The 26,486-nt window shown below is 37.5% G+C and overlaps 3 protein-coding genes across 3 annotated transcripts; all 3 read right to left on the bottom strand.

Moving 5' to 3' along the window:
- Nucleotides 1-192: 192 nt before the first annotated feature.
- LOC117792986 (lateral signaling target protein 2 homolog) lies at nucleotides 193-20,596 on the bottom strand. The gene is made up of 5 exons (XM_034633344.1): nucleotides 19,657-20,596; nucleotides 4,491-4,631; nucleotides 3,688-4,428; nucleotides 2,207-3,345; nucleotides 193-2,141 (listed from the first exon to the last, which is right to left on the bottom strand). Exons 1-5 carry the CDS (start codon nucleotides 19,690-19,692, stop codon nucleotides 1,136-1,138), a joined length of 3,063 nt encoding a protein of 1,020 aa, XP_034489235.1. The 5' UTR covers nucleotides 19,693-20,596; the 3' UTR covers nucleotides 193-1,135.
- A 1,091-nt stretch (nucleotides 20,597-21,687) lies between these two features.
- LOC117789925 (bursicon) lies at nucleotides 21,688-22,798 on the bottom strand. The gene is made up of 3 exons (XM_034629132.1): nucleotides 22,590-22,798; nucleotides 22,401-22,525; nucleotides 21,688-22,033 (listed from the first exon to the last, which is right to left on the bottom strand). Exons 1-3 carry the CDS (start codon nucleotides 22,717-22,719, stop codon nucleotides 21,767-21,769), a joined length of 522 nt encoding a protein of 173 aa, XP_034485023.1. The 5' UTR covers nucleotides 22,720-22,798; the 3' UTR covers nucleotides 21,688-21,766.
- Nucleotides 22,799-22,924: 126 nt separating this feature from the next.
- Nucleotides 22,925-26,104, bottom strand: LOC117789924 (membrane alanyl aminopeptidase-like). Its single transcript, XM_034629131.1, has 6 exons — nucleotides 25,447-26,104; nucleotides 25,088-25,384; nucleotides 24,827-25,013; nucleotides 24,512-24,759; nucleotides 23,341-24,453; nucleotides 22,925-23,284 (listed from the first exon to the last, which is right to left on the bottom strand). The coding sequence occupies exons 1-6, from the start codon at nucleotides 26,076-26,078 to the stop codon at nucleotides 22,978-22,980; spliced, it is 2,784 nt and encodes a 927-aa protein (XP_034485022.1). The 5' UTR covers nucleotides 26,079-26,104; the 3' UTR covers nucleotides 22,925-22,977.
- Between the last annotated feature and the right edge of the window lie 382 nt (nucleotides 26,105-26,486).

Below are 26,486 nucleotides of genomic sequence, written 5' to 3'. Positions count from 1 at the left end.
TAAGAAATAAACTTTTCAAAAAATGTTATCCTTGATCTTCTGCATTATAAAGACTCTTTTACCTTATCATCGGTTGTTTATCGTTATAAGCCGAACATCATTTGCATATGTATTTAATAAACTCATTTGTTTTTTTTAATAGTTTTTATTCTTTTAAGTCAGAAAATATATGCATGTACACATACATTTATATGTATTTGTATACTAAGTATTACATGTAAAACAGTGTTTTATTAGGGCTCAAATCAATTTCCTGCTAGCTTAAAAAAGGTTTTAACAAAAATGGATTCGTTTAAAGTAAGAAGATTATAGCCGGATTTCACCGACTATCTATTTATATACCCTGTTGCATATTGTTATCAGTTTCGAAACGATTTCCATTCAGCTGTTACAGTTAATTATTTAGTATTATTTGGGTACAGGCAGGGTATATAAATAACAATAAATCACAATAATGTTTTGCAAATTTGTCGCTAGAATTTATATCAAATATTCAGCTCAGTTTGCTTCACGTGCTACAAAAATATATATACATTATGTACTATACCTAAATCGTGTTGGCTAATGACAGAACAATTGCAATTAAAAGCTTACAAAATTAGCTAAGATTGCTATCTAATGCAGTCCCAAAACCGAAAAGATCTATTGAAATGCAGGCCATTTGTATACATGAATATATATAAATACATATATGTGTCCGATAGATTAATTGGTATATATGATATGAGCTGAAAGCTTGTTTCTCTTTTGCATTTGAACAGAGAGTTTGCGAATGGTATAGTTACTTGGATATAATACACAGATTGAAGCTTTATTGTACAGATTCAATAGACGCTCAGCTGGTCAGTTGGTATTAAATAATCTTTTTTTTTTTTATGTATACAGTATATACGAATATAATATGCACTTACACCAGTGCAGAATTGTCTAGGAATTATTATGTATGCTTTTGGATTTACGTCTATAGTAAAGAAAACAATTTTGAAGAACGATTGCGATTCACAGTTTGCTTTTCCATCCAATTCCGCACCAAGTGGTCACTTTTTTTGGTCTTCAACTTGGTTGTGGTCTTGGCTCTGGTTCTGGATCTGTTTCTGGTCATGAGCTCAGCGCCTGCCAGCGCCATTGGCCAGCCCTAAGAGGCGCTAGCTGCCTGTGGTCGACTGGCCTGACTGTGGGCCGATGCATGTGCCTGCGACTGACGCACCTCGCGCACGTAGCATTCGCGACAGACACGGACCGCCTTGGTTAGGCCATATTTGGGCAATGGCGCTGAGGCATTGGAGCAGACGCCACAAAAGACGCCACCGCAGTTGCGACAATGATGACGTCGCCGGAAGGCAGTGAATGGCGTTTGACATGACATGCATCGAGGCGCCTTGCCATCCGGAATCCATGCAGGCGGCGCCATTGTTGTTGGTGTTGTCGTTGTTGTAGCTGCCGCCGACAATTGAGTGTTGGGAATGCTCTGCACGCGACGTCGACTGCCACTGCGTGTGCTAACCGGCGAATTGTGCTCCGAGCTGGAACTGGTCGATGATGCACTCGACGGCGAATTGCTACCCACAGAATTGTTTCGCTGTCGTTGCATTTGCAGCTGCATCTGTGCCTCCTGTTGCTGCTGTCGCTGCCGCTGCTGTTCCTCCTGTGTGCTACTGGTGGCTACCTCGTGATCTCCCAAGCTGCGACTACGCGCCACATGATTGCGAACAGGTGTTGCTGCCGTTGGCATTGCACTGTTGGAGCTGCTGTCGCCACTGCCACTGCCCCTGCCCCCTCCATCGTGTACAGCAGCCAGATCAATGGTATTGTTGCGTTGCATTGCAGCTCCGGCCGAGTGACGTGCCGATGTGCCGCTGTTAAACACATTGTCCAGCTCGGGATTGACTTCTTCGGCTGAATAAATGCTTTGGTTGGAGCCGGCGCTTTCTTGTATCACATCATTTTCGGAGGCGCGAAACTCAAAAAGTTCCGATTCTTTTGTCTTTTCTGGTATGTCAATGTCCTCCTGGGCCGAGGACATGTTCATAAGGAACACACTGCGCAATATCTGGCGCAGATCAGAGGCAAAGTTTGTCTGCAGTTGATCAGCGACTCCGGCAATGCACACGAACAGCCGATGCAACAAATTCTCAGTGCTCCTGCAATGGATTAAAATGTTGAGAAATGTCTTCTAGAAATTCTTCAGTGATATTGTGATACTCACTTGAACTTAAGGCGTGCTGTGGTATTGCGCATGGCCAACGACACATCATCCGACAGCGATGAAGCGGTGCTTGTATTAGCGCTAGCCAGGGTACGATCCGTTTCTTGCTCCGCTGTAGTCTCACAGTGCTCCTGGGTGCAACGCTTGCGACCGCTGCGAGTTGTGCGATGTGGATGCGTATGATGATGACTGTGTTGTTCTCCTTGTGCAGACTGATGGTGATTATGGTGGTGATTGTGATGACGATGATGGTGACTGTGATGACTGTGCCGATGGCGATTGCTGCGAGTCGGTTGCCCTGTCGGCGATCTGATTGTCGTTTGTTGATTGCTGTTCGGCTCATTGTCACTGCTGCTGCTTGGCAGTCGTAGACGCTGCAGAGTCCGTCGTGCGGCCAACATAGCAGCACTTGTGCTAGGCTCATCTTCCGGTCGTTGTTGCTGTTGCTGCTGTTGTTCCTGCTGCTCCTCTTGCTGGTTCTGCTCTTCCGTTGCCGTGCTGCCAAACTCATCGTCTTCGCTGGCCACGAAGTTATCCGTGAGTGTCACCTGTTGTGGCTGCAGCAAGTTTCCCAGATTAGTATTTGGTATAAGATAGCCGGACGCACAATCGGCAGCTGCAACAATTGCCTTCAATTGTGCCTCAATAAATTCATCGGCTTCGCTATCGCTGTCCTCATTCAAATCCTGATCATCGCTGTCCAAAATGCCACATTCCTCCTCATCCTCAGCATCAGCATTGTCATCGTCGTGGTCGTCTTCATCTTCATCATCGACATCACTCCAGTTGGCTGGCGGATTTGTCGAACTTGTTGCTGCCGACGATGTGGACGCAATGGAGTGCGAGGGCGTTGGCGATGGCGCTGGTGAAGCTGTGGGCGTGCTGTTGGCCGATAGCGACAACATGGACGGAGAGCGAGCTGTTTCCTGAGTTGGTGCATTACCACTGCAGCTGCTGCTGTTATTGTTGCTATTGTTGTTGCGCTGATCCACCAAGCGTTCCACAGCCTTGTGCGTGTTTGTGTTTGTTGTGCTTGTCTTTTCACTGCTGCTGCTATTGTTGTTGTTGTTATTACTGTTGCTGCTGCTGTTGTTGTGTTCAGGACTGGGCGCCTCAATGCTGCTGGAACCCAGTGGCACCTACAGCGAAAGTAAAAGGGAAATACATTATAGCTTTTAGGTTACAAAAAATAGGAAACACCAATGCTTTAATTTAAATTACAACAAATAATTATTTTTTTTGGTTATTAAAAATTGCAAAACTTATATTTTTATTTAAAAGTTAAGGAATAACACATATTTTTAATTTTGCCAATTTAATTTACAATATACAACTTACTTTTTTCTTTGGTTCAAATTATTAAATTTAGAAAAATTTAATTATTGTTTAATTTGCTAATTTTTAAATAAACATACAAAACAAGTTTTTTTTAAGCAATATATTAAAAATAGCAAAACAATTTAGTCTAAAATGTTTCTTACCTTTGTGTTGATGTCCTCATTGGTGCAGAGCAGCTTCTCCAGCTGATACAGCTCCTGTTTGCTTAGGTTTCGCAACAGATCCCTGATCTTGATAAGAATCGTGCGAAATGGACGAAACATCTCCGATAACTCATCACCTGGCATGTCCATGTTAAGTGGACCCTTCGCATAGATGACCAAACCGGCCACAATGGCCAATCGTGGTATGGAGAACATTAATCCCGGATCAAAGGCATCGACCATGTCCTGGTCAAGCAGACCGGTCTTCAGTGCACGCTGCAGTGTTTCCGAGAAGAGCACGCCAATCCATTGTTGCATCTCATACTCGTGGCGTGACTTTACTTGCACCATGGCGCTCACATAGCTCAGCTCGAACTCGGCAAATAGATGATCAAAGATCTTAAGACTTTCGTAGAGCTGCTCGGTGGTGGAATCATTAAAGTCCAGGTGCAGTGTCTTGCTGTTGGGCACATTGTTGCGCAGACATTGATCCCGCAGCAGGACGCGCACATTGCCCAGACTCTTGGTCACCGCCTGGGCCAGCGGACGCATCTCTTTGCTCTCCGACTCACGGTTCAAGATCGATGAGCCGGCGGCCAGGCACTCGGCGCCAAACCACAGCTGTCCAGCCAGATTCTCCTGCAGCACTTCCTCTGGAAACTTGGCGCGAAAGGCCCGCGGGTCACGCTCCTCGCCCAGCAGCTCCTCCATTATCAAATTGGTGATAGCCAACACTTTATCCTGCAACAATGTACAATTCATTTACGTACTTTACTCAATTAAATGTGAGAATATACCCTTACCTGATTCTGGCGAAGTCTGCTGACCAAGCGTGTACAACGATCCGGCTCAGCGCGTCCATCGAAGCTGTCCAGTTCACTGGCCACCGCGGTCAGCGAGCGATCGGCGTGATAGAAGCGTGCCAGCAGCGATTTGTCATCAGCCTGCAAAGAAACAAAGTCCAATAGGATTATTAAATTGCAAACAGGATGTATGAGTATTTATGTATACACGTATTTAGACCGATCTCTGACGTAATTAACCTTAACTGCGATGTGGATTTATTCATTTCACAAGCGAATGCATCACGTAATTGAGCAACCCGTAGAGTTAAGGTGAGTAATCCAGAAGCGATTACTGCTCACAGTCTGTGATACTTTATGAATAATATTCATGCCACAGTTCCCATTCGAAGTGAATAACTATCTTTTGTAAATACATCTCAATTACAATAGGTTACAAAAACAATAGTAACTATAACACGAGTATGACTAAAATACTAACATTTTACTATCGCGTTTTAACTCAATTTCTTGGAATGTGTTCATTTAATTTTACATGGAATTCAATAATACATGTCTAGATATTAACATTTTAAATTAAAAGATCAAAAAAATTATACTGGGAGGATGAAAAATTTCCAAAATCCAATTTTAAAGTCAAATAACGATTAATTGATACAAAATTTGTTGCAGTTTCGTTGTACAAAATTAATAAGTATTAATATTTTTTTATTTTTTTTAATAAACTATTATTAAAAGAAATTTTTTGATTTATTTTTTGTAAATTAGTAATATGTTTCTAGAAATCGTAGTAATAGTTAATGTAACTAATAGGATTTCTGAAAATTTCATTATATCGGATACAGACTGTTTTCACTAAAAAACATTAAACTGCGCAGCATTCTAAGTAACAGCAATAAATTAAATAAAATTTATTAGGGATCATTGGAACAATAAAATACAATAAATATTCAAAGATATTTGTATTTGTTTTATTTTGAACTTCAAAGGGAGCTGCCAACTTGATGCAATGAAACGCGTCAATTAAACAAGATCCAAGAGAGAGAGAGAGAGAGAGAGAGAGAGAGAGAGAGAGAGAGAGAGAAAGAGAGGAAGGCCCCCTCATTCAATCATTCTCCCTCTCATGTTAAAGTGGTTAAAGATATCAAGTTAACGGCAGCTGAACTTGTTTAAGGTTTTTTTTGCTTTTCTTTTTACTTTATTTTGGTTTATTTTTGCATTTGTGCTCTGTTTAAATATGAAATTAAAGGCGACTAAAAAGCAAGAGCTTAAGCTAAATGCGGTGGAAGGAGACAAAATGTACGAAATGTGTTTATTATAAAGGTAAACACGTCAAAAGCGTTGACTTTGCCGTCGTTTGCCGTTGACTTCTCTCTCTCTCTCTCTCCAAATTGCGCAGTTCGACAGGGGACAAACTGTGGCTAGAGGGAGGGGACTACTTTTTAAGCAAACTCAATTGCAAAACTTTGCGTTGAAAAATGAGCAAAAATTTGTTTCAAGGGAAATTTTTGTGTAAACGACAAATTGTACAACAACTACTAAAAAGTCGGCAGCTTAAAATAATAACCACGATTTTTGAGTTGGCTAGTTTTTGAATTGTCCAAAACATGAATCACAATACATCAATTTAAGCGTGAATCAATGATGATAATGATCATGATGTTGCATATGAAATGACTAACAGAATTTGGCCTGAAAGCGTTCCACCGTTTCTCAATGTCGACGTCGCGTCGCAAGTTTGTTGCTTGCTACAACATGTGGCAATTCCATTTGTTTACACAACAATTAAACGTGCAATGAGCGAAATAACCTCAGAAGCAAACAAACACGCAAACCAACTTGACTCACACACACTTACTACAGTGAGTATTGCTGTGTGAGGTCTCTCTCATTCGTTGATGTATTCAATTCATTCTATTGCCCATGGCTAAGGTAAAAGATTATGTGCTACATTTATATGTATGAGTACATGTCTCGTATTTATATATGTATGTGTGCAAGGCCGTGCGTAAATAGTTCAATGACTGACGGACACGTTCTCACACCCTCTCTCTCAATCACTCCCTCATTATAAACATCTACATCGCTTTCTCACTCTCCTGCTGTGTGTTGTTGGCCCCGGTTTTTTTGGTCAAAAGAGACGACGCAGTTGATTTCTTTATGGCTATTTAATTTGGGCCCAGACTGTAATTGCGACACTCCGTAATACATTTTTTAATCAGCGTCTAGAGGTGGGCACAAGATATTTGATATTCCACTTATTTCTCACTCAACTTCAAATAAATTCAATTTCAATAAAAAAATATTGTTATAAATTATTAATATTTTGGAAATTGCGTAAGGTTTTAAGCAACTTAAAGCTTGAAATTGCTCCATGTGAATCGATAAAGAATTAACTAATAATATTAAAAAATGTTACTATAAAATATTAATATTTTGGAAATTGCGTAAGGGTTCAAGCAAACTAAAGCTTGAAATTGCTCCATGTGAATCGATAAAGAATTAAATAATAAAAAGCTTTCGTATGTTTTCAAGGTTTTTACAATATAATCAATTGAATCATATTATACGGAGAATAATCGAGTATACATACATATGTATTAAATAAAGTCATCGACCGGCCTTGAGTCCAACACCAAACCCATAATTAATTATACTTATACTTATTTAATGCAAATTCGGGAGAGCCACAAATCTCAGTTGTAATTAAAAGAGACAAATTAACAAGTTAATGGTGAATTAAAAATACCAAGTTCGTTTCAGGCAAATGAATTCTTGTTAGTGCTCAGGTAGTGCTTATGACGAATAAGGTGCCGCCAAGGATACAATTGTACGAGTCAATACCCTTATATTCCGTTTCAATAAAATAATTATAAATAACTAGAGATTTTACCAACAAAAGTTAAATAGAGTTTAGATATGTATATCCCCTATAGCTTTTAAACACTCAAGACCAATTAAAAAAATAAAGAAAATAAATGCATAAGGGCACATGAGTCTCGGTGTGCTGTAAATTGTACAAACTTTTTCTTGTTAAGTTGTTGATCAATTTTTAATGTGGCACGCATGGAATTACGTCGTTTCATTTATTAAATACCCAAGAGTGTATATAGGATTGTAAAGTTCAGTATGTGGTAATTTCCAGGCAAGAAATATGATAACTTATGGCGGCAATAGCCTCGAGAGATGGTTTCAATAATGCAGCTCATTTTTGTTCATTTTGTTTTTCATATAATATTCAAGCTTAGCTTTAAGTTTCTACTTTAGTTTTACTTTATGTCTCTTTTGTTATTTATGCAATCTGGCAGCACGATATCAAAATATAATAAGAATAAAATTGAGTAAATAAAAACATCCCTGGAATGCGATTGAATAACAGCAATACATGTGTATAAGTAAAAAGAAATGTATTTAAGTATAATAAGTTTGGACAAACAGGTCTGGTATTGAAATTCATAGAAATTATATAGAGTGCGCAGCAACCCGCATAAACATGAAGTCATAATTATATAGTATTCAATATATGCAATTCTGAAATTTGTAGAAATAATTCAAGTATGGAGCACATAATTTAGATGTGGTTAAGCGAATCGCTGGCAATTCTGGTGGAGACTTATAAATAACACACATATCAAAGGCTAGACATACAGGTGGTTGCGGTTGTGTGGGTGTAAAATTACAATGAAAATGCGTAGGATTTTATTGTCAAAACATTAGTCAATAATGTGCAGCTTGAACAAGAGAAGCTGCGTTTAAGGACACACAAAAGGTCTGACGTCACACAAAAGGCTGAATGACCTCGTTGAGGTGGGGACCATGAAATGGCTGACAGCATTCAACAGGCAAATGGCAAACACAAATCCTTGAGACGCCTAGGACGAGGACGAGTCAGAGTGATGTCCTCGACGTTGACATCAGATGCAGCTAGTAATCTGAGTACAAGCAAATACGAGTGAATGTATAAAAAAAACACTCATTACGCTGTCTATTCAGCGTCATGCAATGTCGCCACATTGACTGTTAAGCTGCAATTCGTAATCTCAATCTATCAGTCTATGGCTATCTCTGTCGGAAATGACAAACCGTCTGCTTGTCTATCTATAAACGCACTTGACATTGAATATGCGCCATGAGGTCGCATCTTTTCTGGCACTCAATCAGTCCATCAATTGAGAAAGAAATGTTAGCAATTGAAAGCCTTGATTACATACAACAATACGATTCAGAATGAGGTGGAGACCTAATGTTAACCCCACAGCTTGACCTTATTATGGGTATGAATTCGAAAATACACAAATGTATACATTGTATATATATCTTAAGGTGTTTAAATGTATCTCAGAGATTGTATAACATTTAACAAAGAATCGCATTGTTCCTCCTTCGTCGGCACCTGGCGCATTCGGTTAATTGACAATTTGCACGGTTCGGTTGAGGCTGCGGTTTGCGGGGGAAGGGTGGTTGTTGTTGTGGGTCGGGGGTTTCGACATTTCAATACTCCTATTGATATATCAATTGAATTTAATTGCTGGACAATTTGTCACTAGAGAAGTGTCAAATTTAATAGGCTAACAAACGGTGAGAAAATAATCAAACATCCAACAGCTACTCTAGCTTGCCCCAAGTTCAAGATAATTGCGGCCACTTATCAGTCATATACTAATGTTGTAAAAGTACTTATATGCATATCTATTATACACGTACATATGTAGCTCTAGTCAATCCAGCAAAACAAACAGTTTCAAGTTTAGTCAGCAACTCACGTGAAATCGCCACACGACACTTTTCAAAAGCAAATCCACTTTAATTATCTGTCTTTACCTATGTACACATATTCATTTTACAAATTTGTTATAAAAGTTATAAAAAGCAAACAGGAAACAAACAAAATGCGTCGCAATTATGAGTACAATAAACTATGGAAATACAATAAGTAACTGATTTTGAAGGTGTGGATTTAAGACTACACATATTACAATCTTGCCTATTTACTAAAGTTGCAAAGTAATCCATAGTACGGATGGCATTTTTATTGAAGCGATTTAAAATGACTGCAGCTATAACCACAGTTTAATGGAAGCCTTTTTAAAATATGAAATTCACAGAAATATTTATTTTAAATATAACTCTCTTTGTTGCAGGCATTCAAACACATTGAACATTTATATGTATATGTTACCCCGTGTATTTACCGGGGACCTTTTCAGGAATTAATTTAGCTTTAAACTTCAGGCAAAGCAAACTGATATGCAATTAAAAATATGTATATACAAACCCGTATAATCGAATATTTATTTTCACTTTCGATAAGCTGGCACAATGCACGAAATCGAACAGCCAGCTAAGATTGTGAAATTGTCGCCATTACCAATGGGGTCGATAATTGGGGAGCTGCCCCAAACAAGGAGAGTGCATATTGTTTAAAGGGGGGACAGAAAAGTGAGTCATGGTCAAATTATTTATATTTCTGAATAAACATACATATGTGTATATTTGTTTCATTCAAAGTAAATCATGAGAAAGAGAGATTAACATAGCGATGATCTCCCCTCTCTTCCTCAGCATCTCTTAAGAAACGGTTATACATAGGCTGATCACAATAACAAAGAAAATACACACAAGTGAGAATGTGAATTAAATAAACATCTACATATCTAAGAAAAACGGATGATTCAAACGAAATGACACTGCATTCACGTTCACACTCACATTTTCATAATGCCCCAACATCAAAGTGGACGCAAATTACTAAAAAAAAATCTGTGTATTTTTTTAAATTTTAATTTCCGGGTAATTCAGAATGCTTTATCCGAGAATTGTGAGTGCATTCAACTCCCTAAATTGCAAATAATTATTATAAAATTATCTTAATATTCTTAAGGCATAAATTACTGGTTCTGGTAATGCGCGAGAAGGAAGTCAATCCTTACGGACGCTTTTAAAAAATTCAATTCAGGTTCTATCTGAAAACTGACACCCCCGCCCAACGTTTATCAGTGGACAAGTGGAAAAAATTAAAAGGTTTTATTATGTCATAATTTATTCAATTTGTTTACATATAAAACACGCAATATATGTAAATGCATAAAAAGATAGAAGGAAACAGAAGAAAAAAAAGTGAGAGCAAAATAAACAAACTTATGCGGAAGACGGTACAAGTAAAAACAAAAAACAAACAGACAAACTAGCCAATAAATTCGATAATAATAGACGTGGCTCGAAGACCGGCAATAGCAGCTGATTTGACCCGATTACATATTCATGAGTTCATTCATAAGAGTCGCATGGCGATTCGACACTATACATAGCTATGTAACGCTTCCCTCATTTTTATATTATCTGTTTATTGTTATCATTTTAAATAATAGGGCATATCGATTGGCAAAACACCAGATACAGGTTGTTTTCAATATTTTACCGCCTGTAAATGCTTCAAAATTCTTGGTTTTAAGGGGCAATGAAAATAAAGTTTTAAAAAATAATTTGTGATTCACATATATGTAAGACTTACATTGTAAGTACACAATAGCCGATAGAATACCATCCTTCTAAATCAGTAAATAGATATAAATATATGAAGACTATTTTTACTATTTTTGTCAGGCATTTTCTGTTGATTATTAATAGCTGTCAGTATATCAAATGTTGTGATAAGATGATAAATATATGACAAAGATTGGAAGATTAACAGCCATAATTTGCACTGATATATCTGGCTTTTATGCCAAGAAGCTCACGTAGTGGAAAATGCGTATAATATTAAAGTAAAAAGTTTGATTTAATTACGGAAACTGATTATCACTTTTCAGTTACATTTGCGGCATTCGTTTCTCATGAAATAACCTTATTCGCTCTGCAGTGTAACCTACTTTCAAAGGGGCACTTTAACCCAACGAAGTCAAGATTATTTTGAAATCCTGTGACAAAACTGAAAAAGAAGAAAGATAAACAATCGTCGCCTACGGATCTGCCATCAAGCAACACTTTAATTTTGTCGATGGGTGTCTTTGGAATTGCCCATTGATGACAAAGATGATAAACAACAATCGCTTTCACTTTTTGTCGTTCCCTCTACTAATAAAATGGCGAAAACAAGGGGTATGATCTATAAACTTGTATAAAAACTAGCATTGGCACACTCGAATGTAAGCATGTCCTCTTTAAATTGTTTATTTCATTTTGATGGTATTTAATGGCATTGATACTTATTTAAATATAGAAGAATGAAGTATGAGGAAAATTCAATTTATTGGTATTTCAAAATAATACGTTAAATTTAAACTAACTTATTTATCTAGATACCGTGATAAAAAACCTTTCATATATTTCATCTGGATTAACTGGGCTTAAAATAATTTGGAGCTGATGTTAATTTTTCGATATTATGATAAATCAATGGACTTTTTCGTCGATAGTAGAATGGATTATCGGTAGTTTGAGTCTAAGTAAAAATTAGTATACGTGATATCTACCTGTCGAGCATTTTAGCTTTCAATTCATACTTTTGCTTTGCTCACTTACGCTGCGTGGAGGTTAAAGTGCGAGATACGCAGCTCAGACAATCGCTTAATCGTTGTGGTCGTTCGATGTGCGTTGTTCGCACTCGGAAGTGACGCGGCGTTAATTGAATAACCATCCAGTCTCAGTTAGCCAAGTTTTGGACGGGGGAAGACGAAGGGGTGTCAACTTTGTGGGGGTGTAACCGAAAGCTTTGTTCGCAACACGCGCAGTTTCAGCTTGAAAGCCTCGTTCGCTAGCTGTCTGTGCTCTGTGCTCTGACTGATACCCGAGTTGCGGCTGTTGGATCTCATTGATATGCCAAAACAGTGCGCGTGGTCTTATGCAATGCGCTGACGCTCGAGTTCGACGCTTTAAGCTGTTGATAAGCAGTCGACACCTCGACGCGCTCTGTAGGGCACTCTCTCGACTAGCTCGGACTTTTGCTCTGCTTTGGGATTAGGTAATATGAGTTGAAATTGAAGTTGCAGCTTAAATGTGCAATCCTCAATCGCTGACGCCGTACATTCGAAAGCCACGAACTGGCTGTTAGCCAGTGCATTGCACTGCTTGCAATGCAGACGACGACCACGACGATGCGACGAGATCGATGTGAATGGGAAAATTTCACCGCTTTTACTTTTCCCAATGCATGCGGCCAGCGGATCGCTTATATATAAATAAATACAAATACATACATTTCTATGTGTACTATTTTTTCGGGTTGTAAAATGTTGCTGTCAGCACGTCGAAAAAAAACGTAAGTATTATAATTGACATATTGGCGCAGACAACCTGCCGAGCCACCTAAAGATGACCTGTCTGTCTGGGGGATTTTGAGTGAATAATTGTAAAAATTTTCCTATTGCACTCAATATCAGTGTCAGTGCTCTAATCAGCTCCTAACTAAGTACACTCATCAACAATGGAAACGGACAGCTGTCTGAGTGAAACGAATATCGATAACAGAGGTGATAAGCTGTGTGTTGTATTGACATGATACGGTAACTTCAAAAGGTAAATAATAGGTTATAGAAAATGTTATAATTCACCTTACTTATTAGTTGTTGCTTCATACGAATATCAATTTGTACTTCATATTTTCGAGATATTCATTCACGATAAAGTCACGAGCAGGCAATATATTCGCGTTACCAGATCGTCTAATTTATTTATGTCGTAAATCTGCTTATTTATTGTTCCCTTTGATATACTATAATGTTGCCAGATCAGGTTGTGATCACTATGCCTGACTGTTAAAACTTTAAAAAAATGTTGTGTAAAAATTTACAATCGAAAAGTTACTACACAACTTTCAATCATTTTTCTGATTGTCGTAATTTGTATTATCGCATAGCATATAATATTTATTTACAAAATGGCAACAAATCACATATCGCAGTGAAAAGCTTTAGCCAATTAACAGTCAAGGCTAAGACTTTCAGTTTGTGTTTTCACTTCGTCAATCGACACTCGTGCACCTCGTAAATAAGTAGACCCCAAAAAGGTAATTTCATGTAGTCGTATTTTAAAGATAAAACATTCACCCACTGTTAATTTCTATATTTGAAAGAAAATAAAATAAAATAAACACTCAACTTGCTAGTTTGTTCACTTACTCAATACATGCTCACTATCAATTCTATATGAGTATTGTTATCAGTTGTTTTCCCCCCCAGGCCATATGCGTCACAAAGGGCGCATTAAGCACAAAAACACTACTACAAATAAAAGTTATTGTGTAGATTATTAACAAATTGAGTACTAACTTTCATAGTTTTCTATGGAATTTTTCATTGAAATGAGCAGAGATTTGTGTCTGTTCTCTCATAGAAAAGAAAAACACTTTGATTAATGCGAAAAAAGCACGTGAAATCAACAGTCACATGATACTATCTGAAACTGACGAAATCTTCCTTTGACAATGTCGTAATATTCAGACAACATTCTCTGGCCTTTGCCAGAATAGAAAATGGGGCCAATATTACGACTTCATAGCAAAAGTTGTTCATAGAGACGGCGGCACATGTCAATATGGCCCAAATTTTGTGAGCCAACAGAAAACAGGTTGTTGCTGTTGTGGCTGTCAGTATCGCTGGCTTTTGTTGTTGCTGCCGTCGTAGTAGGCACGCGCAACAAGCCGCGTCCACCATTCACTTGACGACACCAATTACATACAACACACAACAAAACACACACACACACACAAACACGTTGCACTGGCGCTGCTACGTTTAACGGGGCGTATGCGCTTCGTACTCATTCATAAAGACTATTTGTAGATGCTTATTATATATAGTGCACACTGAGAGAAATACACACTTTACAAGAATATGATTCATATTGCTGACTAAGAACAGGACAATTATTGTGCACCCGAAGAAATATGGATTGTCATCCATTATTAAAATAAAAAAATTTAAGTAATATTTTATCTTATATCACAACTTTGTTTTTTCTGTAGATAACAGTTTGTAGAGCATTTTTCTGAACAATGTATGTGTAAGTGTATAACAAAAGTAGCCATAGCATTACTATTACCAATATTAACTATACAATTAGCAACTGTACTCTGCTACTGTCTGCTCGTATTTTATTTCATTTCTACTTATCTTATTTACTTCCTCAACAGTAAATGGGAATTGCGGTTGCCCGAGTAATTGTAATACATAATTTTCTCGCTTTGTGCTTCATTTTTTTCTGTATTTTTTAGGGTTAAGAAAGCGTTACGAAATGATTTTTTAAAAGCCAGTCGCTCAGCTTGCGCATTTTTAGAGTGTCATGCAGACGAGTTGGACCTACATTGCCCCTGCAGTGGCACTTGGGGCTTCGAGGTTGCAAAACCTTATTATTTTTTGTTTCTACACTACAGCTTTCTTTAGGCCACATTGATGTCAAAAATGACTCTTAAATGTTTTGTAGTCTCTTATTGTAATTGTTAAAAAAATGTATTTGCCACTTTGCTACCTCATGCTTAAATGAAAAAAAGAGTTATAATTGAGACAGGCAGAGTTTAGTGTGTTAATGAACAATTTGCGCTGATGGGGCGAACTTAAGTGTTTTAACCTTGCAACATACTCCAAATACACAAATGAAAGAAACAAAAGTGTAATTGTAATATATGTATATATTTAAATATTATTCAAAAATAAAACTTTTTCTTATTATGACAAAGATTAAATATCCTGAGACTTACAATTTCTGTTTATCTAATGCAGCACATATTCAAGTTTTCATAGAAACTAACTTTGCGTACATCAATTCATCATACATTTTCTACAATGGTAACCTAACCTTAACATGTAATGTTATAATAAAGCTGAAAAAACCACAACAATAACAAAAATAACGACAGCTAATGTGGCCACAAAGATTTCACTTTTAATAGATCGCGTTTGTTTTTGCTGACTTTCAATAGGCCAATTCAATGCCAACTTAAAATGAGTTGATGACGCACATTTATAGTTTGAGCTTTGAAGAAGTATATAGTATATGTCCATATATATGATTTATTAAAAAAAACGAGATCTGGGCAATATTTGCAATTATTATATGTGTATTTTATTTTTATATAAAGAAAGGTATCAGCTATTCTAGGAAGCTCGGAGATGATGGGATTTGGGAGAGGCTCATTAACATTATGACTTATATACGGAATTTGAGAAGCGACACTCTTACAAAGAATAAACATATACAGGTAATGTTCTAAAAATTTTTAACAGCGCAAAAGTAACCCAAAAGCAATTGTTGGTGTTCCTGAAAATAAGCAACTATTGCTTTCAAATGTCTAAAAACTTCAAAACTAAGTTTGAAAAACTTAAATCTTTTACATATAAGGAACAATGACATTTCGAACAGTTGTTTTCAAAAGCAATTCTCTTCAAAAACTCTAGAGATTTCTAAAGCCAACCTGATAAGCATATAAATAACTAAATAATAGACTACCGTGTGTTTATTCAACGCACACATGATAAATTGCATACATAAATAAAAATTTGTGTATGATTTTTATATAAATAAACATGCTAGACTTTGATCTGTAATATAATTATGTAATTTTTGGCATTCAAATGTATATATCCATGTGTATAAACGTGTATTTATATTTATACCTACAATCTAGATCGTATCTATAAAATAATCAATTAAACCTCGTTTATTAGGTTGCCTTGTATAATGTTACCATTGTTTTGCCTGAAGCTGATGAGATTCAGTTTGCTTTTACTGGTTTCAGTTGCTGTACAAATAAGTATAACATTTTTGATGTAAGTAAACCTCCCAGAGTTGCACAGCATTAATGAATTTAACGGGGTTTTTGTTGATTATTTTGAATTAGGCTGATGCCACACCGCGAAAATGTCATTTGATTTTGTACAAATCTTTTGTTCTGCAATTGCAACGATGCATCGCGATTTGTGTATAAAATACTTTGGTCACACTCGCGTCATTTCTGTGGGCTCAGAATCGCAACAAAAGCAAACAAAAGAAAGTTGCCACAGCCACAACAACAAAAACCGCAACAAAGATCCAGGAAGCAAACAACGGAATACACATGTGCAGTCAATGAAAATGGTTGGCTAAGAAAGAGAAAGAGAAGAAGACCCAGACATACATATTACTAAGAGAGCTCTGCAAAGCTTTGATGCATTTTCTATTTCATTCGAGCGGCGCTTTTCATTCACTTGCTGCCTCTTCATTTTCATTGTTGTTGTTGTTGTTGCTTCTGTTCGCGTGCTTAAGACCACGAAATTGAGGAAAGCGTACCGTTATTTATGAGGATAAACGGGCTAAGAGGGGAAGAAGCAAGCAAAGAAGTGTGTTAATGAACAACACACAAAGCCAAAGTCTAAAAAGAAATTGCACAGACACTAGCAAAATAACCGGAAAGTGAAGCAATGAATAGTTGCTTGATTTTATTTTATATGTATATCTACATTTGTGCAAATATATGTGAATGTATCTATGCATTTTCAGTGTCTTGGTGTAATTTAAATGAATTTATTGCATCGCAGCGAGCAAAGAAATTTTCAATTAAAATCTAATGAAAATTGCACTATAAAAACTGATATAAAAATTGGGTAAGCAGCAGAAATACCATAATACATGGGAAGTGGGAAGTAACAAAATCGATAGAGCCAAACTAATGGGAGCTATTGTGCTGCAAATCCTCAATTAAATATATTGGGTAATGCTAAATGACCGAATAAAACCAGCTTTTGTTATTTATAGTTTAATTTCACTGTACCTCATACTGCGATGCACAGTAATCAAACGTTTTAACTGTATACAAATCAAACGGTTTCGATATCTTATCTAATATTTCTATTGTTAACACACGAGTATTCATACATACATATATAAATATGTTCTTGTGAGTATAACAGCTGCTTTAAGTACCTCTCGTTGAAATCTTAAGCACATTTGTAGTTGTTGCTTATTTTTCTTCCATGTGAAGCTGAAGAAACGCAATCAGTCGACACTGACCTCCAGTTGGCGAGGTCACTTTCAAGCACCTCTGACTTTAATGGATATATGTACATGTGTATTTTCGTATAAATTGTTTCTAAAATCATTTGATTCATTCTTCTGTATTGACTCGCTTTGCTCACGGTGCTACAGCTGAGCATACTCGACTGTCGCAGACCCCGTACTTGCTACGGAAAACGTTACGACTGGTAAAAAAATAAAAAATATATAGTTTACTTGACTGTAAGGTACCCAGAGCAGCCCAGGCACTTAGAGACTCGACAAGAAGAATATCTGATGCACCAGCAAAGCGCTGTAATTGCTCCAAGGACAGCTTCAAATATGATATTGTTAGCCGATTTGAACCAAATTTGGTCAGAATATATATGATCAACTCCGATGAGCGTTTACATTTGGTTCTCATTCTAAAGCTTGATTTTCAACCAATCGTTCCTATGACAGCTATATTATACAGTTGATCGATATGAAACAAATTTAGTAGGATGTATAAGACCAACGAAGTGCATATACTATCAATTTGGTTCAGCTATATATAAAAAATAAAGTTTTTCATACTTAAACTTGATTTTGACCGATCCAAAAAAAAAACTTCATCTGATTACAATATAGAGGAACCTACATGCCAAGTTTGGTTATTTTAGCTCTTATATTCTCTAAGATATAGGTTTTCATACAGACGCACGAGGAGTAGGACAGACGGACATAGCTATAACGACTCGTCTGTTGATGCTCATCAAGAATATACATACATATACAGACTCTTTATAGGGTCTGCCACGCCTCCTTCTGCCTGTTAAAGGGCTAGTTGCACTGAAACTTAAGGATTTTTTTTTTAAACAAACTTAATGGACCCCTATACTTTTTAAGTACGGGGTCTAATGAGCAACGGGCAATCAAAACGTCAAGCAGATTGACGGATTGACGTGCGATCACATCTAAAGAGCGAAAGAAGGAGAGGAGAGGATAAAGAGACAGAGAGAGAAAGAAATGCGCTCGCCAACACTCAAATTGACGTGGGGGAAAAAGTATTTTTGGAACAGCCCGAAAAAGAGAAATAAGCATTTAGTATATTTCATTTAACGGGACACTTTCCAGTTCCAGGCAACTGTGAACATCGTTTGATTTGCTTCTTTCCGTATGCCAAATTTAGATTTTCGATGAAATGCTATTGGGATTTTATTTTGAGTGCGTGATGTTGGGTCTAAAAATACTTAAAATACATATATTTCGATTCATGCACGGAGTAATCGACATACAAATTCTCTAAAATTACAAAGTATGATAAATTGCAAGTGACTTTGTGAAAATTCCCTGTTGTTTTCTATTGAAATCAACTGCCTAGCGAAAAGTTTCCCAATGAGCGCTGTCAATTTCAAAGCCGTCTCAGTCAGTTACATATATAATTAGATAACTATTACCTATTTACATATGTATCTAACCAAGTATGTATGTATGTATGTATGTATGCATGTATGTATGTATTTACAAGTTTATACTTGTATACCTTTATTAAAATCAAGAACAGATTCAGAATTACAATACGTAGTTCGTGATTTACTACAACACGAACACTCTGGCGCCTGTTGTTATTGTTTTTGTTATTGTTGTTGTGGTTTCTGTTTTTTATTTCATCAAGTGTTGTCTTTCGCATATGTTTCCAATTTGAATTAAGTGAGGAACGTATGCAGTTTTCACAAAATGTTAATGCAACTGACTTTGTTTGTTGTTGTTGTGGTAGCTGTTTGCCAAGTTCTGCCAACGTCAGCGAATTAATCATGCAAGCACAACAACAATAACAACTACGACTTTAACTATTGTGAGAGTGAGGAAAATACATATGTATATACGGTTTAAACGCAGTTGGCCGTGCACAAAAGACAGAGAGGGAGAGAGAGAGAGAAAGAGAGCAGTTTGTAGCCAGGGCCAAAGCAGCAAAGTGATGACGTCACAAGCGCACTAGTCGCTGCTTTTGTTAGTCGACTCTCCGACTGACACCATTTGCAACGTTGCTCTCTTAATTAATTACAGGTCTTCTTCTTTGTACTTTGTTTTTCTTTTGTTTTGTATTTTTAGATGATAAGCAGAGACCAAAACAACTATTATCATAAGCATACTATTTATACACACACACATACATATGCTAATTGGGTTATCAGCGTGCTTTACTTCATTATATACGCACCTTTGGCTTATTCAGCCACTTGCGAAATGTATCCATTATTTAATATGGTTGCAGCAGCCGTCAACGTCAGCTTTACAGCTGATGACACGCCAACTTAGGCCACCTTCTCCTTTCTTGCCCCTTCTGCTTCTTCTCCACACTGTTGTCGGTATGTTAATCTCTGAGCTGGCTGTCAAATGACAAGTTGGCGCCGATTTGCTCCAATAGATGGCGTCGTCGTTGTCGTCCTTGCCCAACGCGCGCGACACAGACACAACAACAGCAATAACATAAACGAAATGGCGCGTATGACAAAGACCAAACAAAACAAAAGAAATACGCAACTAAGAGAGGCACAATAACAACTATGAGATGTTTGTTTGTTTGTGCGTGTGCATGTATGTATATATGTGTATACTACGTTCTTTTTGCTGCTTGGCCACACTGAGTTCAATACATGTACATAGGTATGTATGTAGCGTGTATATGTATGTCGTCGAATCGACTTTAACTGTGCGCTACTGTTGCATTCGCGTTGTTGGATTTCACTTTTTGGGCATTTTAAATGCACTTTAACGAATTTTACACTTTTTGTATAATTTAAAATTGCTTCGTCTCATGATATTTTTCTGTAATATACTTCAAGTGCTAATTTTTTTAATGCCTTTTGCACTTTGCTTCGCTTTGACTTTGCTTCGTACTCGTATTCGTTTTGCCTTCAACACACACGCGTGACTTGTGTGTGCTCTTTCACCACTCAAATATCACTTTAACTGCATTTCTTAATGGCGAAATTGCGTCGATTTGTTAAAATTCTTAAAATATGTTATAACTGCATTGGAACACAAAGGTAAAATTGGATTTTATTATGCGAAAAAACCATTAAACACGCGCAGCACTTATCCGCCCTACCGTCTACACAAGCGAAGCGTGTACGTTGCGTTCAAAGATTTTTTTTCGACTAGCAGCTGTTAACTTTTTTTGTTATTATAAAATGTTAACGGAATGTTAAAGCACTGTCTAAGATATCGATAGCATAATCGATAGGTGAATCAGGAGTTTTGCTTTAGGATAGTATGCTGGTCGTACCACAGTTGTTCATAGTAGTTGAATTGAATTCAGTAGATACATTTTTAAAGAAATTCTAACAAGCATTCATATAAAACTTAAAAAAAAACTAGTTTCAAAATTAAAGTAATTACCTAAAACTGACTTTCGTCTCTTTTCTTGGAACCAAGGTCTCCACACGTTCAAGCTTTTGGTGACTTCTTTCTGAGAATCAAGGCTGCCACACTGTTGTGACCGGATTGAGAACGGCGCAAAATTTAAATTCACAAACTTAATCAATGATCAATTACTTTAATAGCAATGAAAACAATTGCGACAAAGCTTATTAAATTAGATAAGATAATTCGTGATAATTCCCACCAAGTTATTGTTAAAAGTTCGAAACTCCAATCCAAAATCAAATGATGTCCTTCTTAGGCATTTTTTTTGTGGCGCCACCTTTTGCTTGTTTTCCGAAACTTAAAAACATCCCCTATTGTTTTGTTCTAAAAGTAGATTAAAAGGGCGCCACAAAGCCCAAAGGTTGAAAGGTTCAAAGCTAAATTTGCTTTAATGTTTACAGAGATTTTGTTAGAGTTTTGTTGATTTTCTAATACTTTATTTTAGAATTAAATATGTTATTTCTCTCCCCACTGGGTGACGAGCTTCAAGCTTTCTATTAAATTTTCATCTTTATTTTATCTAATTTCGAATTTTAAGTTTCATCAATTTATTAATTTATTGCAAAGTCATTGCATTTTGTAATGTTCATTATCTAAAATTTAAGCTTAACTGTTTTTTATTAACATACAAATGTTATGTTAAATTACATGGTCTAAAACTGTACTCGCCGCTGCTATTCATTATTGCATTAACATGCTCTTTTTTGCGTTAACAGGCTTATTATGAGCAGTGCTGCCAACTATGCTGAAAACTATGATTTTTCATAATCTGGCAACTAAATGTCGTTTAAGTGAGAGAACTAATTTAAAATAGCTCCAGAGTGATGTAGAAATTGAATATAATGCGACAATTAAATGTATTTTAATGTGCAAATTGTGTGCAAACGATCATATAATTGATTCTACTGTAGGGCAATACGTCGAAAATGATTATTGAGTGGACCCTCATCCGAGTAGCCGGCGATCTCTTGTGGTATAATGCCAGACTCTTCGATTGAGGTGCACGGACGGCACATGCATTCTAACGGTGCCTTGGTGAGTACCTTCTTAAACTTTCGTTCCCCATGCTTGACCTTGGGACAGAATAAAGATACGGCAGCTTCGCGCTCCCCCGACTCCTGGCAACACATGCAGGATCTCTCCATTTGCCAAATTTTACTTCCTGATACCTAGAAAATAATTCAATTTCAATATTTAGATTAACCCTAGATGTGATTTAAATTCAAACTGTGAATCGAGTTTAAAGTCGAGCTAATATAATATAATATAATAATATAAAAAAATATAAAAAAAATTTTTTTTTGATAAATTGGCATTGCACAAGAAAGTCGGTTAAGATTTAACAAAGTTACGACATTTTGGAGTTTTTAAAAAATTATCAAATGGAAAGGAAAAAATTGACAGTGATGGAAAAAGTTAAATGTTCCATATTTTAATGCTTTAATCGAGTTAAAGTAGTTTGTTGAAAACTGCTTACGCGAAAGTCGAGTTTTCGATTTATTGATACTATATTTGATGTATTTTTCTGGACATTACCTGTATATAACTCGCGCAGCGACCCACACAGGCAAACGAGGGAATCGGCTTGGGCACACATCCAGGATATTGCAGGACATGAATGACGGGTGTTACCTTGCAGTCATCTCCGAGGTGTCCAATATCTGTAATTGAATCAAAGCAAGTCAAAACACGTATTAAATATTTAAATTACCTAGTCCAAATTACCATTGTCATTGGAGGACACCGCGTTGTCACCTTGTGCCATGCACAGCTTCAGCAGACTAACAAGAACACAGTACAGCAAAATTAGCACAAAAATTCTGTTGTTTTCATTGCGTAGCACGTGGCGCAGCATTTTGTTGTCACCTACAACTCTCGGCGCTTTCAAATGGAAAACGCTCAAAACTGCCTTACGGCTTTTATAGATGCCGCTTGGCGTGGCCTGAGCCGGCGGCGAATGTTGCCTTAATGGCCGCCTGAGTACATGACTTATAGCCTAATAAAGCTCACCCAGAGTAAACCTTTTTGCCTAGTAATTGTATACATGAAAATGGCATTTGTCCTGCTGAGCGAGCGACTTGCGCTCCTTTATTTCCAAATACATATTCACAAATCATAGTTTAAGCAAAAAGCTGAGCACCGTCGACATCATCATTAGCAGCGTCGTCGCCATCGTCAGCCCAACGGCAGCAGCGCCATTCCTTGATATCAAAAAGTTGACTAGCTTGCCCAATCTCTGCTCTGCCCATTGCACATTTTTGTTCACTGTACTTAGAGCCGTCTTAAGTGTTACTGCCGAGTCGCCAAATAATTTGGAATCCTTATCTATGAAGTCAGAGAATAGCTTTTCCTGTTCCCGCGTTGTGAAATAGTCTGCCATATTACTCAACACATCGGCGGTCTTTGACCAACTGCCCAAACTGCAAGTTCCACAATTTAATATTAAAAGTTTTATGAGACTTTCTAGGTAACTTACGCATCAGCTAACAGCTCGATGTCCTCCGTAATCATAAGATAAATGCTGGTTATCAAGTCCGGATTCTGTTGATACATCTGTGCCAATCCAACAGTCTTTTGGAACACGCTTGTAGAGCTGTTCAATATCTCGTTCTGGTAATGTCTGCGGTAATCCCTTGTACAACTGACTGATTTCCAAAGTAGATCTCGCTCGTTGAAGTTGGTCTCCATTTGGTATAAGTCCAACAAGCGGTCATATCCGGCTGATCGGGCAGCTGCACAATAGAAGGTTTCCCGATAATCTGGAGATGGCTTGTTCAGGTTTCCTTCAAAATTGAAAGTCACCTGCCGATTGCAATCAGAGTTCTTGAACTTGCATAGCCAGGCAACTTGCATGTCACGATTGTACACATCCAGAACGTTATCTTCCGAGCTCCAAAACACGCCAAGCTTAGAGTAGACCGCAGCTGTGATATCGCGAAGATATTTCTCGAAATGTGTCAGCTGCTGTGGGGTTAAGCGTCGGACAACATCCTGAAGACCATCGTAAGCCGCAAACCAGGGTATGTATTCGACTTCTTTACTCAAATACTCCAGAAACTGAAAGACCTCGGCATAATCGATCATTCCCACGCTTGCAAAATTGAAGAGATCATTAACGAGCTGTGCACGGTTCTCAACTGCGATGGAACTGTGACCATCCTTGGACAGAGCCTCTTGAATTTTGCGTAGAATTGGAGTATCGTAGAACACTCGATAGTAGTTGGATTGTTGTTTATTCAGGATAATCCAATCGATTGGTTCTTTGGAATAAATCAGAGCCACATCCACAACCTTATCGAAGTACATATGAGGTGTAAGATTTTGGAAATTGGGTTCCAAATTTGTTGCAAATGTAATCGGAATTGTGTAGCGCAAGCTGGGATCGCTGCCATCTCCAGGATTGGATAAAAATCGTTTCTGACGAAGGCCAATCAAATGGTTTTCCTGACTTATATTAACCGTTATCATTGGATAGCCCGGCTGCTCAGTGAAGTCGGAAAAGAACTGATCCAAGTTCACATTCTGCTTAGCGGGCCAGTGATCTTTAAGTTGTGCAAACAAATCCTTTGGCTCTACGTTGCCCAAATGACTAAAAATCAAAAGATAAAGAAAATGATACAAAATAATTTAATGGTAGTGGAACTCACTGTTTCTTAAGGTAGCTTCTGATGGCCTTATCAAAGTTGTCTCCTCCCATGGCATTACGCCACATGCGAATAACGCAAGCGGCCTTGGCAAATGATACTCTCCCGAACTTGTAGTCTATATCGGCGGGCGATTGGATGCTATTCTCTGGGCTGGTCATCGGCTGTGTGATATTGAGAGCGTCGGTTGAAAACACATGTTGCACCTTTCTTATCACAAGCTGTTGGTCAAGCTGATGCTCCGGATATAACTATAATGAATTGTTGCAACAGTTAGATAAACAGATCTCCTGGATAATACTTGGTATCTCAGCAAACCTTGTGTCCCATAAAAAACTCATAAAAGCGAGCAAATCCTTCCTGCATCCAGACGTAGCTCCACCATTTGAAAGTCACACTGTTGCCGAACCACATGTGGGAATTTTCATGGACAATATTGCGAATGGTAAATTCCTTTTGTGACCAGCCATCAGTATAACCTTTCTCTTCCAAAACAACTTTATCCCTGAAGTAAGAAGGAAATTTCAGAATAACTTAGATTTTCACAAAATATCTGTTGTGTTGCTTTCATTTACTTACTTGAATATCACTAGACCCCAATTCTCCATGCTATTGTGGGGAAAACGAGGAGTAGTCGCATATTGGAAGAGTTCGTTGCCCAACTCCTTGTAGGAGGTCTGAAATATATTCTCGAAGGCGGGAAGTGCTCGTTGTGCAACCGAATAACTGAACTCGGTGTATTGGTAAAACTCCGGTCGAGTGTAAATGGCCATCTCACTGGTATTGCCTCGAGCCCGATACCCAGAGATTACAAAAGCCAAAAGATAAGTGGACATAATGGGCGTCATATCAAAGTGATCCATAAAACGATTATTGCTGAAATTGTAATCTTATCTTAATCTTGTAGATTTATTGTTTATATATTTCTCAGTGCATACCCCTCATTTGTGGTTCTGATTAACTTTGTATTACTGATTGCATTAAATCCACTTGGTCTTCCAATGTGCACCTCGAACTTGGCCTTGATGGCGGGTTCGTCAAAGCAGGGAAAGACTCGACGGGCATTGATATTCTGCATTTCAGTTAGGAGCACCCACTTGGTCTTTTTTGTCTGCTCCTCCACATAGCTAACGGCGAACAAGCCAGCCGTGTCAGTTCTTACTTTCCCTGTGTACTTGAAGTGCAATATGTAGTTTTGATTGATTGTCATTGCCTTGGCCAAAGGCACTGTCAACTTATTGGTCTCCTGCTCATATATTAGCCGAGCAGCAACAATATGCTCAACCAGATCACCAGTAGCATTGTAAAGCCAACAGTCCTCGATCTCAATGGAATCCGTGTGCAGAGTTATACGATACACATCGATGTGTTTGGTCTGAAGCGTTATTTTAACTTCGCCATCGAATATGGCACCTGGATTATCAGCATCGCCCCGTATACCGATAGTTAGATTATATAGCGATGGCAATACATTCAAGTTTAGACGATAATCGACACTTTCAGAGGCGGCTATAAAAGCGATTAACAAAAGATTGGCCAAGAGCCAAATTTTGGATCCACAACTGCTCATAGCGAAAGCTGTTTCCTCACTGAAGTGTCGATTGCTTAGATAGATTGATGTGAACTCCAGTTAAACAGACGATTTTATTGAGTGATAAGAAGACTTAAAAGAAATTAAATTAAAAGCGATAAGATTAAATCAATTCTAAGGTCCTCTTTGTACGCCTAATCAATCCCATATAATTAAAATCTCCATTGTTAAACATTTACTGAAGATATATACTGTCTAATGCATTTAAAATCCAAGATAGTTGTTTCCAACTGTTAATCGGTCTTACTGTATTTATCTGTCGACCAGCTGTCAAAATGTCCTGATAAGAATTAAAAATTTATGGATGTTTCCTAACTTAATAATGTTCACAAGCTATAGAGTCATACCCAAATTGATAAGCATGTTTATAGATGTATTATGGTAGCT

The sequence above is a fragment of the Drosophila innubila genome (assembly GCF_004354385.1).
Source record: "Drosophila innubila isolate TH190305 chromosome 3R unlocalized genomic scaffold, UK_Dinn_1.0 2_E_3R, whole genome shotgun sequence".
Classification (NCBI taxonomy): domain Eukaryota; kingdom Metazoa; phylum Arthropoda; class Insecta; order Diptera; family Drosophilidae; genus Drosophila; species Drosophila innubila.
The sequence above is the reverse complement of the archived record's forward strand: the minus strand, read 5'-3'. Positions and strand labels throughout refer to the sequence as shown.

Bases quoted from the DNA above. Each gene is read 5' to 3' on its own strand.
- LOC117789925 (XM_034629132.1), bottom strand. From the start codon at position 22,719: ATGCTGCGCCACGTGCTACGCAATGAAAACAACAGAATTTTTGTGCTA. The intron at 22,526-22,589 runs GTAATTTGGACT...ATTCAATTACAG, and splicing joins GGTGTCCTCCAATGACAATG to ATATTGGACACCTCGGAGAT. The intron at 22,034-22,400 runs GTAATGTCCAGA...ATTATTTTCTAG, and splicing joins GCTGCGCGAGTTATATACAG to GTATCAGGAAGTAAAATTTG.
- LOC117789924 (XM_034629131.1), bottom strand. From the start codon at position 26,078: ATGAGCAGTTGTGGATCCAAAATTTGGCTCTTGGCCAATCTTTTGTTA. The intron at 25,014-25,087 runs GTAAGTAAATGA...TTCTTACTTCAG, and splicing joins TGGGGTCTAGTGATATTCAA to GGATAAAGTTGTTTTGGAAG. The intron at 23,285-23,340 runs GTAAGTTACCTA...TGGAACTTGCAG, and splicing joins ATCGAGCTGTTAGCTGATGC to TTTGGGCAGTTGGTCAAAGA.
- LOC117792986 (XM_034633344.1), bottom strand. From the start codon at position 19,692: ATGGATACATTTCGCAAGTGGCTGAATAAGCCAAAG. The intron at 4,632-19,656 runs GTGCGTATATAA...GTTTCTTTGCAG, and splicing joins AGTGGCTGAATAAGCCAAAG to GCTGATGACAAATCGCTGCT. The intron at 3,346-3,687 runs GTAAGAAACATT...CTTTCGCTGTAG, and splicing joins ATGAGGACATCAACACAAAG to GTGCCACTGGGTTCCAGCAG.